Source organism: Eleginops maclovinus, chromosome 18 (assembly GCF_036324505.1).
Source record: "Eleginops maclovinus isolate JMC-PN-2008 ecotype Puerto Natales chromosome 18, JC_Emac_rtc_rv5, whole genome shotgun sequence".
Lineage (NCBI taxonomy): Eukaryota > Metazoa > Chordata > Actinopteri > Perciformes > Eleginopidae > Eleginops > Eleginops maclovinus.
In genome coordinates this window covers 24,770,625-24,784,350 of record NC_086366.1, presented here as the reverse complement: position 1 = coordinate 24,784,350, position 13,726 = coordinate 24,770,625, and the positions used below count along the sequence as shown (strand labels likewise).

Here is a 13,726-nt window from a genome sequence, read left to right as displayed (position 1 = left end):
ATGCAGTCAGTGCCCTTTTCTGACCCTCTATACCTAAAGGCTGCTCTACTGGACCCTTTATTTGGCACCATGTGGTTGACCCATGACGTTTTGGTCCCTGAAACACCAAGGAGGCTGTGTCAATGATGATTAAAGGTATGTAACATTTTTTTTGCACATCAAATGTAAAGTTTACCCATGTTATAACTAGGATTTTGGAGGGTGGTGTCGATTCACTTCATACAGATTGTCATTACATGGTTGTTACTAATACTAAGTATTCAATAGTGTCTTTCCTGTTTTTGCCTTTACTCATCAGATTTGATTCTCCAAGAGGCTTCTAAGACCACCCCAACCCCATGTGAGCAGGAGGACCAAACCACAACAGTGGAGCCAGACCATCAATCCGGACTGTTTTCAGCGTACCGCAAGAGGCAGAAAAAGGATTCAGGTTCAAGCCCCCATATTCAGCTGAGCCACTACTTGGATATTTGCGATGGACAAAATGCCCTTCAGTTTTGGGCCATGAACAGGCACACCCTCCCCTCTTAATTCAAGGTGGCGGTAAGAGTCTTGGCAATCCCTGCATCAAGTGCACCTGTTGAGCGTGTCTTCAGTCATGGCGGGATTATAATGCGACCCCATCGTTCACGGCTGAGTGACAGAGTTCTGTCAAATTTGATTTTCTGCAAATGCAATGCATTGTAAATGGCTTTTCACCATTGTTAAGAAAAAGCTAGCAGTGTTCCATTTGTGATTTCTCTGATACATGCAAACACACTCCACTATCACACATGCGCAGTTGCGCACACACAGAGGACTCTCTCCTCCAAACACCCTGGGCCTGTACTACGAACGGAGTTCAACCTACTTAGAACTAACTCAGGGTTTCCGCGGTAACCTGGGGTTGACTAAACCTGGACATCTTGATTGGTCTTAAACGGTACTACGACGCTGATTATGAAGTTGATCAGCTGAACCTGTGTTCACTCAACCAGAGTTACTGCGCGTTCACATAAAAGGGGTGGTACCAGCGCAAAAAAACACTCTCGATCATGGCGGGCTCTCCCTATTTCACAGAAGAGGAATGCGAGATCATAATGAGGAGTTATGAAGAGTATAAACCGACCCTGGCTGCTAAATCCAACACCGCGGCAGCAAACAAGGCGCGACTGGGGTGTTGGCAGCAAATTACAGACCGCGTAAATTCGTAAGTAGGCCTATTTCTTTACTTCTATATGTCCGTTAAAATAATCCCAACCTGAATACAGTATGTCAGGACGATGTACAATAACAGTCGGAACGTTACTGTATCGTATGTGCAACCACAAATGAAGCAGGACAACTGAATGTTTAGTCCCCTTCACTAATTCTGTGTATGTCCCTTAAATACTTCCAGAGGTACCAGCAGCGCCAAACGGACCTGGCAGCAGGTGAAGATGAAGTACAAAAACATCATTCAGAATGGTAAGTAAGAATGTGTGTGTGTGTGTGTGTGTGTGTGTGTGTGTGTGTGTGTGTGTGTGTGTGTGTGTGTGTGTGTGTGTGTGTGTGTGTGTGTGTGTGTGTGTGTGTGTGTGTGTGTGTCTTGTCAGAGAGAGCTAAATGTGTCTGTCTTTAACAGCCAACAAGAAGAAGGTAGAAATAAGGCGCACAGGAGGAGGGAGGGCACCAGACTCCTTTACTCTTGCTGAAGAGTTGGCCCTAGCCAACAACAGTGGCAGGGTGATGATGGATGGGGTGGCAGGGGTACAGTCTAACCCTGGGGCAGCTGAAATGTCCACCCTCTATGTGCAAGGTAATGTATGGCATTCATCGTTCTTCATGTTAGAGTATTTTGGCTTTCTTCCCCTGAATCATCAGTAACATGTGTCTTCTGTTGCATGCAGTCGAGGGTGGAAACATCACAACCCTGCAGCCACCAGGATGCATTCATCCTCTGACACAGGTAATTCAAATGGATAACATCCATGACATGTAAATTAGGCTATGTCACCCCTAAAGTATGGGTGCAGCGTAAAATTCTGAATCTTTTCAGGATGATGATGATGATGATGATGATGACGAGACCCTCACAGCCCCCTCCGACACACACATGCAGGTTAAAACACTTTACTGCTACTATATGCCACATTAATGTCCTAGGAGGGTGAGCATCATTTGTCAGTACTGTCTGAATCAAGTGACCTGTGTCATTAATGCAATGTGTGTGTGTGTGTGTGTTAGGAGGACTTGGAGGAGCTTTCCCCTCCTGAAGCCTCCCTCCCAGGGACCTCACAGTCAGACAAAGTACAGTTTCTCCTTCCTTGTTTAATTACTGAATATAATGCATACTAGGCTAATGTGTACAACATGGGGTGGGGGTTGTGTAGGCCACAGTGGACAATGTCCGCAGTTTATACAAGAAAGTGCTGGAGCTAGACCGCACAAAGAAGAGGCTGGAGATCAGAAAGCTGGAATTAGAAATTGAAAAGCTGGAACATGAGAAGAAGGTATTGTCTTATCACTCCATTAATATATAGGCTACCCACACCCTATATGTGTGTCATTGATCTGGCTTTTCGTCACCTTTTCTTCTTGCAGGAAAGAGAGTCATCTAATAAATGAATAATATCAGAGATTGGTGTGACATGTCTTTATTTTTGTGCATTTAATTTGTGGTGTGTACAATTCATTGGAAAAACTGGTTGGTAATGGCATCCCTGACAGCACGGCCTGTTGGATGATCCAGGGTGATTGGATCAGTAATATCAGGGGGTGGGGGAGGATCATGAGGGGGCACTCTTTCCTTCCTTATTGTGGCGACATTCTGAAGAACCACACATGCTGCTATGGTTTGGCAGGCCCTGTCTGGCTTGACCCGAAGGACCTTCAGGCAGGCGAATCGGGCCTTCAATATGCCAAATGTCATTTCGATCCTGGCCCTAGTGACACTGTGTGCATGATTAAATGATCTCTGTTGCCTTGTTTGTGGATCAGGAAATGGTGTGATGAGGAACTTCATGCATGCGTAGCCACGGTCCCCCAGCAGGATTCCATCAAATTGCCCTTAGATGAAATGGAGGAAAAATTAAACAACTGTCACACTGATTTCATGTTCACTATTAAAGCATATTACTTCAGGTAAATCGATATAGGACTTTTACCTTGGTGGAATCTGTCAGACAGTGATGATTCTCTGAATATACGGGAGTCATGGACTGACCCTGGCCACCTTGCATCCAGGCTTGTGATCATATAGTGGTGATCGCATGTCATCTAAGAATATGTGCACAGGTAAGGAACATAACAGGTGAGGCATGCTGTTGCGCATGTAAATGACACCACCCCATGCAGAGGACAGGAAATCATTCTACATGACAACAGGAATTCACAGGTTGACATTACCTATTCCAATGAATCGTGGACTGTACAATGTACGCCTACTGTTAATCTGTTAGTCTTGTGTATTACCTGGACATTGATGGTGTGTTTGGACTTTCTATTCACAAAATCCCGCTCATGCTCTCCCAGGGGTGCACTGATAGGAATGTGCGTACAATCAATGGCTCCAATTACTCTTGGGAAACCTAGATATTTTGTTAGTCAAATCAGTTGCCAGTCACAATTATGAAATGTGCAAATTACCTATTTTTAGATTAGTGGCATATTACCAGCGATTGCATAGAACCCTTCTTTTATCTGACGTGCAGGCAAATGGCCAGGGAATACAACAAATGCATCCACCAGTTTAGTGAGAGCAAGTACCACCTTCCGTATCACCCGGCATACAGTGTTCTTACTCAGGTTTTCAGCATCACCGATGGAATACATATATTGTCCGCTGGCGAAATAGCGCAATGAAAGACATAACATTTGCTCGATTGTGAGGGCCTGACTTCGGCGGGTTACATTAGAGACGTCCGCCTCGAGCAGCTGGCATAGGTAACGAATTCCCTCAGCTGAGAATCTATATCTTTCATGGAGAACATCGTCCGGGTACGCCAGCGGATTCTGGCGGTCTCTAAATACCCTCGCCCTCCGAAGAGAGCCCCTCACAATCTGCGCGCCTATATCGTACGGATCGTCCAGGTATGCTGGCATTGTCTTTAGGGGACATGTCGGTGGAGGAGTGGTGTCTAAATAGGGTGTGGTTAATCGGAAACCTAGGGTTAACCAAGAACTAAAACTGGGAAGACCAGTTTTGGGATCCTACGTATATTGCCATGGCAGCATACCTCGGTTTTAACATATCCAACTTTCGTAGTATGGGTTAACCAGCAACATACGCTGCACGTGACCAAGTTACTCTCGAAGTTACCCCGGTAAGCCAGAAAACCAGCTTCGTAGTACAGGCCCCCTCTCTCTCACACACACACACACACACACACTCTCTCTCTCTCCCTCACACTCTCTCTCTCTCTCTCCCTCTCACAGACTCTCACACTCTCACACACACACTCTCTTTCTCTCTCACACACACACACATATATATACACACACTCTCTCTCACACACACACACACACCCTCTCTCTCTCCCCCTCACACACACACACACACACACACACACACATTCACAACATACAGTATGAGAGAGTGAGGCCTTTTTGAAGGAGTAGTGGACATAGAAGTTGTATTTGTTCAAGTTCATTCCTTCTTGCACTTCTTTGTCTTCTGTCTTTTGCAACACATGGAAAAAATGGTTGTAAATAAAAGGAAGTGGTTTGCTGCTGTTCCCAAGATAAACTGCTGTGTTGAGTACTCTGTCTGGTAATTATTGTTTGGTACACCAGGCCCTGTAGTCGTTCCTAGTCATTCTGATCCTGCTGGTCCTAGTGAGTATTTATAACTATTCTTTAGCCTTATATCCCCTTCCTCTATTTGTTAGCCCTTTTGTGCAAAGGAGGGCTACGTAAAACTTAGGCTGCAGTCTCTTAAAGTTTTAAGACGGTTGTCTTCCAGCTTATTATATTTCTATGACTTGACTTGTGACTTGCTTGACCTAAGCTATGACTTGACTTGACTTGACTCGACTCTCACAAAAATGACTTGGGACTTGCTTGAGACTTGAAGGTTAAGACTTGAGACTTGCATATGTGTGACTTACTCCCATCTCTGGTGTGTAGCTGTGGTGTTTGCATTGCGATAAAATAATTGCCTTGTATCACTGTGTTAAAGAATATTACTATTATTGAGGGGGTTTCGCGCAACAGACCTAATTCTTTACACCATGACTCAGATTTTTCTTCCCGCTCCGCTGTAAAATGAGAACCCTCATTGCTGATTCTAATGAATGCTGGGTAATTTGACCACTGGCTGTTTTCTTCTGATGTAGACACTGGTTCTTTATATTGCTGAACAAGCTGCCAGCCTCACATTTGGTCTTGATTGAAGCAATGTGCTGTGCTGATGTGACTCACATTGATTTTAAAAACAAAAGATGTTAAATCGGCTAAGTATTGCACATAAACAATAGCCATGAGACTACAGAGTATGTGTACATGTAAACTACACTAACATTGCATACTTTTTGGACATTGATTAATATAATTATGTATTGAGTTGTGATAAGAGAAACATCCTAAAATGATATACACTATGTTTTATACATTTCTATTTAGGGCTATCAATCGAATAACATTTATGATTGATTTAATAAGATGATACTTTTTATTTAAAGTAATTAATCGCTATCAATTGCATACATTACGAATTGCAGGCCAGGAACTTGGAGGGAAGAAAGAAACTGAAGGAAATTGATCACTGCTTCAACCACTAACCTCTAATACAAATCTGGTTGAACTGTATATATTTATAGTTCTATACTGTTGGACGGTGACCTTATCACTAGTAACTTTTTATAATACGATACGAACATTAATAATATTATGCATATGTGTATCAAGTATGTCACAGACACAACACTATTTGCGCTACTGGACCAGTTCTAGGTTCTAATGGAGTGGGATAAATCAATATAAAAATTGACCAGAGACCAGTATTAAATGAACAAGCCGGCACTTTACTTATGTGAACAAAGACAAAACATTAGAACAGTTATTGAAGAAATACACAATATTATTTTGGTATCTAATTCAGTTCAGTTCAGTCAAGAAGAATCCACACACTCCTACCACTCTACCATCAACTGTCAAACCGTACGCAGCGGATCCCCTAACTCAGTGTTTCCCAACCACTGTGCCGCGGCACACTAGTGTGCCGTGACAAATCATCAGGTGTGCCGTGGAAAATTATCCAATTTCACCTGATTGGTTCTAAGTGAGCGGCATTTAGTGACAGCAAAACAATTCGATGCTCTTCCAATAGAGGGCAGTGTATCAGAGCGATATGTCGTGACGGTAATGCTAGTTGTTGCTGGTTTGGTTGCGAACGGTCTTAAAAAATACAAAGAAGAAGAGTGATATGTCCCGCAGCAGCCGGAAGTTCATAGCCATGCTTCGAGTGAGACAGTGCAGGTGATAACTATGGATAAATATTTGAAAAGAAAAAGTACTCAATCTGACCTGGGTCCTGAAGAAAATTCCAACCCAGATGAAAGCCCTAGCACGAGTACTGGTCAGAAGAAAACAAAAAAGGTGAGCCCAAGACAGTACAGTGAAAGTTATCTTGCCTTTGGATTTACCTTTACCGGGGAACCAAGTGCTCCAACTCCGCTATGCCTGGTGTGCGGGGAAAAGTTGTCCAACAGTGCCATGGTTCCAGGTAAACTCAAACGCCATTTAGAGACAAAACACCCGTCACTTCAAAACAAGAATACAGACTATTTTGTTAAACTGCGTGAACAGACTGGGAAACAGGCAGCGTTATTGAGGAAAACCACCAAGACGGGTGAAAAAGCTCTTAAAGCTAGCTACCAAGTTGCTGAACTCATCGCCAAATCAAAACAACCACACACCGTGGCAGAGACATTAATAATGCCTGCATGCAAAATTATCTTGCAAGAGATGCTCGGCCCTGGCGCCGTTAAAGAATTAGCCCAAGTCCCTCTTTCAAATAATACAATTTCCAGACGTATTCAAGACATGTCTGCAGACATTGAAAAGATAGTTTTGGAAAATTTGCGCATCAGTGCTAAATTTGCATTACAACTTGATGAATCTACGGATATCAGTGGACATGCGCAACTTATGGCAAATGTGCGCTTTGTAGACGGAGACACCATCAGAGAACAGTTTCTGTTTTGCAAGGAATTGCCAGAAAGAACAACAGGAGAAGACATTTTTCGAGTTGTGTCAGAGTACATTGAACAAGGAGGACTGAAGTGGCAAGACTGCGTAAGTGTGTGCACCGATGGAGCAGCTGCCATGGTCGGGCGCACCAAAGGATTTGTTAACAGGGTGAAAGAACAACATCCAGATGTCATCGCGACGCATTGTTTTCTGCACCGGGAAGCACTCGTTGCCAAAACATTGCCAGAAGACCTAGTTCCTGTACTGGGAGATGTTGTGCGCATGATAAATTTTGTGAAAACGAGACCTGTGAAAAGCCGCATGTTCGCATCATTGTGTGAGGAAATGGGAGCGGAGCATAAAGTGTTATTGCTGCACACGGAGGTCCGGTGGCTGTCCCGTGGCAAAATTTTAGCTCGTGTGTATGAGCTGCGGGAGGAACTTAAAGTGTTTTTGACAAATGAGAAGTATGATGACGCTAAGTTGCTCTCAAGTGATGAGTGGTGTGCAAGACTAGCATATCTGGCAGATATATTTCAACATCTGAATGACCTGAACACACGAATGCAAGGCCGAAATGAAAACCTGCTCACAAGTACAGATAAAATACAGGGATTTCGTTCAAAGGTGCTGCTCTGGAAACAACATGTGGAAAGTGCCAATCTTGAAATGTTCCAAAACACACAGAAATGGCAAGAGAAATGGCCGAGTGTCAACAGTGCTGCACTGTGTGAGACAATAGGTAAACATCTGCAAAGTCTTGAGCAGAGGTTGTCATTTTATTTCCCTTCACTTTCCACTGATTGCCTTGACTGGGTGAGGAACCCATATAGCTCAACTGCAGTTGGAAGGGACATGACATTGCAGGAGCAGGAAGAAATAACTGATCTGAGACAGAATCGTGGTCTAAAGCTGAGCTTTGCTGATCTACCTTTGGACAGTTTTTGGCTGACTGCTGCCAAGGAGTTTCCTATTCTGGGAAACAAAGCAATTTCAGCTCTTCTCCCTTTCTCCACCACCTATCTGTGTGAGCTGGGCTTTTCAAGCATGACTACTTTAAAGACTAAGAAAAGAGAGAGACTCAGAGCTGTTGAGGAAGATCTTCGTGTTTGCCTTTCTTCAATTCCTGCAAGAATATCAGATTTGTGTTCAACTAAACAAGCCCAGGTTTCACATTGAGTAAGTAAAATGAGACTACATTTTCATTATATTTCATTATATAAACTTTTTGTGACATTTTTATTTGGTGGTGTGCCGTGGGATTTTTCTAACGTGAAATATGTGCCATGGCTCAAAAAAGGTTGGGAAACACTGCCCTAACTGGCACCGTGAAGAAGAAGTCTGTCCTTAGAATCGTAGTCCGTGGGGTTGGCTCGCCATCTTGTTTCCTGATGTGCACGTCGTCTTCCCGCGTACACCACGGAGGAATCTTCACTCGTACACCAACTTCAAGCAGAAACAAAAAACCTGACCTGCATAACAGGTCATATCATAAATAAATAAATAAATAAGACTATCAAATGAAATAAATATTCACAATTACCATGAGACAAGACGTTACAGCTACGTTGTGTAGAGCTAACATGGCTTGTAGAGGTAGCTTTTAACTAAAACTAAACTAAACATTTTTCATCAAATGCAATGTACATTCATGTTTGGTTTCCTTAATAAGCCGTAAAATATCAGCTACTAAACAGTTTGCGTTTAAAACTTTCTTCACACGATCACATTTTAAGCAGTTTCAATAAAGTTGGTTGAAGCTCACCAAAACCGCTGTGGTTGATTAAGATATGGTCTCTATGAATCACCACACAGATAGGTATTATTTTCCAACTTCTAAATAAACTTTTCACCAAACTATTTCAATCTTTAATTCCTCCATTTATTAATCTCTCTGCTTCTCCTCTCTCGTGCGCTCTGAGCACCTATCTACGCATGGCAGCAAATGTCTTAAAGGGGAAGCGTCACTTTTCTTGTCAGCATACATTTACTTGTTCCCAGTAAATGATTGTAAAAACCGTTTTTAAATGACTCTTAATCAAATGAATCTGTGCATTTCAATAAATTATTTATATGTATTGATGTGATATTCTAATGTGGATTACATATGCACATACAACTTATACCGCAATTTAAATGTAAATATATTTATCAGTTCTGTTCACATATCTGTATATACAGTATTTACATTTATATACAGTTTAACTCTCGTTATTTGTTATATCAATTAAAACTGTTAATTCATGTTTATTTTATATTATTTATTTTGTTTTTTATCTGACTTTTATTCTTTTAATTCCCATGTATATTCCATGTGTAATATCTGTCCTTCTCATTCTGTTGTTTCCTTGACACATGAATTTCCTTACGGGGAAACATCGTTTAGGCAGCTTTGTCGGCCTCCTGTTGGGATTTCAGACACCCAAGATGTATTTCCTGTCCTGAATGCTTAGGAACTCTGCTGTTGAGTGTTTTTAGCACTGTAAAACACATGGAGACAAGTTCTGAATGTTCCAAAAAAGCTATTCAATGAATTCACAGAGGAGGTAATAATTTATTGAGTGTTTGTGTTACTTTATTTCCAAAACTGTCTCATGATTTCGCGATACCAGGATAGAAAATGATTCAATATATTCAATAGTTATGTTCTAGGTATTTAATAATTACTTTTGTTAATTTATCTTGAGGTGTTAGATCACATGCAAACATTTAAAAGAAAATAACAAACGTGCTGCTGATCCTTGTAATAAATGACTGGAAATGTATTTGTCGGAGAAAAAAAATGAAGCCATGGCTGGAGGCTGTATAATCTACGCTGTGTGTGTTTGAGTGTGTGAGACAGAAGGAGACAGAGGAAATGACGGTGAAGAGTGGAATGGTGTGGTTTGCTCCTGAGTCCACTAAGCCAGAAAGAAGTTGGGTTGCTTTATTTTTCATCATCTTCCTGGCCTCACATTCTCCCCTATCATATTAATATGCACACCTCCCCCTGGTCTTTTTGTTTGAAGAAAAAAGTGCTGAAAAGTGTTTTCCTACCAGCTGCTTCAAGAACTTTGCTTTTTTAAACTACAAGAAGAAGCTAATCTGTTTCATTAAATTAAATTAAAAAATATATCGGTCTCTGTGTAGATGCAGCCAAATTCTCTTAGTTTTCCTTTCCTCATTTCTTATCAATCCTCCTTAACATCATTGCTTGACTTCATGACCATTTCCATTGAGGTCTAGGAAAAGACAAAGGATGTAATTGATTGACTATTTGACCGGGGCCCTGGTGTTTTATTCGTAATGTTCAGAAATGTTCCCAGTAAAGGTAAGAGGACTCCTTTTGATTCCGTAATCATAGATTTCATTTTTTACAAGAACAGAATGCTGGTGTCCAATGTGTTTCCTATTCAGAAATTGTTGTCATTCTGATATGACACATTTTCACATTTCACTGACTAAAATAGTGATAAAACGATCCTGTGAGTTTATTCAATGTGAAATGTCTATGTCTGATTATTAAACATTGCACAATTGAACTCCTGTACAACCAATCAAAATAAATCATTGCCCCTCTCCATTACAATGAGAACATGGAATTTACCAAGTAAAGAAAGCAGGTATTACCAAACCAAATCCTGTTTATCAATCACCACTGCGTCAAACCCACACGCTACAACTTCCATGTATATATTGGCTGTGGCTTTCAAGATTAAGTGTGGCAAGCGTTAACTGATCTGTGTTGTGAAAGAATAATATCAAAGAATTTATGAAATTAATAACACTTTAATATAAGAAGGAAGGGCAATGATTGAAAACATTAAATAGATGGAAATGGCAATGTGTTGTAACCACTCTTTTACAAGGCTGCCATTTACTGGTTGGATTTGGAAGCTCTGGACAAAGAACAATGAATTTAGCCCTGGTCTCCAATTATGTGTCACCGTAGTTTTTCCAAGCCACTCATTTGTTGAAGACTATTTCCAGTGAGTTTTTATTATGTAAAAATAAACAACATTGGTTTGACATTGTTTATTCCATGATAAATGTTTGTGCTTGGTTTTCTAAACAGTTGGATTGGAACATGGCAAATGACTGCTGTAGCTGTTGAGTATCAGTGCCAACCAAGGCTGAGCTTCATTGATTGGTGGAAAACTGCACTAGGCAGTTTATTTTTAATTCAAAAAAGACACTATTGATTTGCTGATAAGTGTTCAGGGGTTTAGCGAGCCTATCGGCATAAAGCAGACACTGATGAAAGCAAGCTGGGTCATGGATAGAATCAGTGCTGTTGAAAGCCGCCCACACACACACACACACTAGACTGGAAATACAGTCCTGGCTAGAATAGCACTCTTCAGAATGAAGTTTAATGGAAAATGCTCATAATGCTCCCTGCAGCACTCGTCTACAAAACAAATACAACTTTGTTTCCTTTGAGGGAGACAGTGAACAAAGCTGGAGGCAAAATAAAACTGGATGCATGTGAAATACAGAGAGAAAACACAAACACTTATCCATTTTGGTAACATGACTATTCAATTGTAAAACCTATGAGGCCCCAGTAAATGCTAACCAAGTGTTGTCCAATATGCCAGATTATGTCATTTGATTTAAAAATAACCCAGTATATTTCATTTCTATTCATTCCTGTGGAATTTGGTTTGATCACAGCAAAAGCTGCCCTTTTCCAAATATATTTTAGTTCTTAATAAATATTATTATTAAACGGTATGTTTGCGGCCACCTACATTTTTTCATACAGTGTTTAATGATAACCCTGCTTTTATTTTTCCATACATCAAACCATCCCAAAGAGCCTTGCTTTCAGTTACACTTTCTCATTGCCTGATTATGTCAGAGCAAAAAGTTAGGTGAACACCTCTAAAATAATTTAAATTAAATTTGCATTTATTCTGAAATCCTAAGACTAGGGATGCACCGGATCCAGGATCCGGGGTCCGGTTTTGCCGGATAGTGGCGTTTTTGACGAGGTCCGGTTACTGCCGGACCCGGTGCCCCAACCGGACCGGATCCTACAGCACGTACGCACAACGTGATTACGTCGTTAAATGTTTAAAGAAGATAACCTCCATTGTGCTAGCAGTCGTCGGCGGAAATGGATGCATTGAGCCGAAAAAGTGCTGTATGGCAGTACTTTGAACTGAAAGAGGGAGATTCAAGTCGCGCGATATGCAAGCTTTGCAGTACAAATTTGGCTCGTGGAGGTAAAGACACTAGACACTACTCAACATCTCCGCTGTTTAAACATCTCCGTGCAAAGCATCCAACGGAGTATGAGTTGTGCAAGGCCGAGTCTAACGTCAGTGAGGCTACAGGTACCACAGCAGCACAGTCACAGAGTGGTACTCAGACCACTATTACCAACTTCACTAGCCCTGTACCAAACAAACCGTGGGCTTCAGACAACCCAAAAGCCAATGCCATACATGCCGCAATCGGTAAAATGATAGCTGTTGATTTGCAACCATACAGCATTGTGGAAGACACTGGGTTCACCGAGCTAGTGCAATTGCTTGAGCCTCGTTACAAACTCCCCTCACGGCGTTTCTTTGCTGATAAAATAATTCCTGAAATGTATGAAACGGTAGCTTCCCGTATACGAGCGCATGTCAAGGAAGCGCAGGCCTTTTCATTTACATGTGACACATGGACTTGCGAATACACCACTCAGTCATATTTGAGCGTAACATCACATTGGATTGATGATCATTTCAACCGCGTGACTGCTATCCTACAATGCGAGGCATTCGATGGAAGACACACAGCTATTAACATCGCAAACGCACTGCAAGGCATTATGAAAGCGTGGGACATACCTGTCAACAAATGTCACCTGGTCCTGAGGGACAACGCTGCAAATATGCGCAAAGCCATGTCCGAAGCTGGCATTCCCAGTGCTGGCTGCTTCGCACACACGCTCCAGCTGTGCATACACGAAAGCCTTCTATCCCAAAAAAGTATCTCTGACATGCTCGCACTGGGCAGGAAAACAGTAGGCCACTTTAAACACTCTTCAAGCGCGAAATCAAGGCTGTCAGCTCTTCAGCAGGAGTTGGGGCTACCACATCACCTATTAATCCAGGACGTAGTGACACGGTGGAATTCTACCTATCTGATGTGCAATCGCTTGGTGGAACAGAAGCGTGCCATAAACCTCTATGTGTCAGAGACGGAGAGCATGCAACATATTCATGCTCAGAGGTGGACTCTGATGGAAGATGTGCTCAGTGTGCTCAGGCCTTTCGAGGAGTTGACAAGGGAAATAAGTGCAGAAAATGCATGCATATCAACAGTCCTGCCAGCTGTGATGATGCTGAAGCGCTTCATTCACAATGAAACCGACAGCAGTGGAATTAAACAGATGAAAGAGCGCATGCTGACGTCCCTGCGAGACAGATTTGAGGGACTTGAGGGCAACGCTGCGTTCATTGTGGCAACAAGTCTTGATCCGAGATATAAAACCAAATTTTGGATGAATGACACACTCCAGTGCCGATCAAAGTTACTTGTGCAGGAGGCTGTCTCCCGCATATCCGAATCAGATCAAGACTCGCGTGCGAGGCTAGCGCCA

The 13,726-nt window shown here is 42.0% G+C and overlaps 2 protein-coding genes across 2 annotated transcripts; one reads left to right on the top strand and one right to left on the bottom strand.

Moving 5' to 3' along the window:
* Nucleotides 1-891: 891 nt before the first annotated feature.
* Nucleotides 892-2,597, top strand: LOC134879718 (myb/SANT-like DNA-binding domain-containing protein 4). The gene is made up of 7 exons (XM_063906206.1): nt 892-1,189; nt 1,379-1,446; nt 1,604-1,777; nt 1,869-1,927; nt 2,018-2,080; nt 2,206-2,268; nt 2,352-2,597. Exons 1-7 carry the CDS (start codon nt 1,035-1,037, stop codon nt 2,499-2,501), a joined length of 732 nt encoding a protein of 243 aa, XP_063762276.1. The 5' UTR covers nt 892-1,034; the 3' UTR covers nt 2,502-2,597.
* Nucleotides 2,598-2,599: 2 nt separating this feature from the next.
* Nucleotides 2,600-4,267, bottom strand: LOC134879717 (putative nuclease HARBI1). Its single transcript, XM_063906204.1, has 4 exons — nt 3,633-4,267; nt 3,433-3,548; nt 3,126-3,237; nt 2,600-3,027 (listed from the first exon to the last, which is right to left on the bottom strand). The coding sequence occupies exons 1-4, from the start codon at nt 4,060-4,062 to the stop codon at nt 2,651-2,653; spliced, it is 1,035 nt and encodes a 344-aa protein (XP_063762274.1). The 5' UTR covers nt 4,063-4,267; the 3' UTR covers nt 2,600-2,650.
* Between the last annotated feature and the right edge of the window lie 9,459 nt (nt 4,268-13,726).

Excerpts from the sequence above, each read along its gene's own strand:
- LOC134879717 (XM_063906204.1), bottom strand. The coding sequence starts at position 4,062 with ATGCCAGCATACCTGGACGATCCGTACGATATAGGCGCGCAGATTGTG. Across the intron at positions 3,549-3,632 it reads AGGGTTCTATGCAATCGCTG|GTTTCCCAAGAGTAATTGGA; the intron begins GTAATATGCCAC and ends CAAAATATCTAG. Across the intron at positions 3,028-3,125 it reads GTCTGACAGATTCCACCAAG|GGCAATTTGATGGAATCCTG; the intron begins GTAAAAGTCCTA and ends ATTTCATCTAAG.
- LOC134879718 (XM_063906206.1), top strand. The coding sequence starts at position 1,035 with ATGGCGGGCTCTCCCTATTTCACAGAAGAGGAATGCGAGATCATAATG. Across the intron at positions 1,778-1,868 it reads GTCCACCCTCTATGTGCAAG|TCGAGGGTGGAAACATCACA; the intron begins GTAATGTATGGC and ends TGTTGCATGCAG. Across the intron at positions 2,081-2,205 it reads CCTCCGACACACACATGCAG|GAGGACTTGGAGGAGCTTTC; the intron begins GTTAAAACACTT and ends TGTGTGTGTTAG.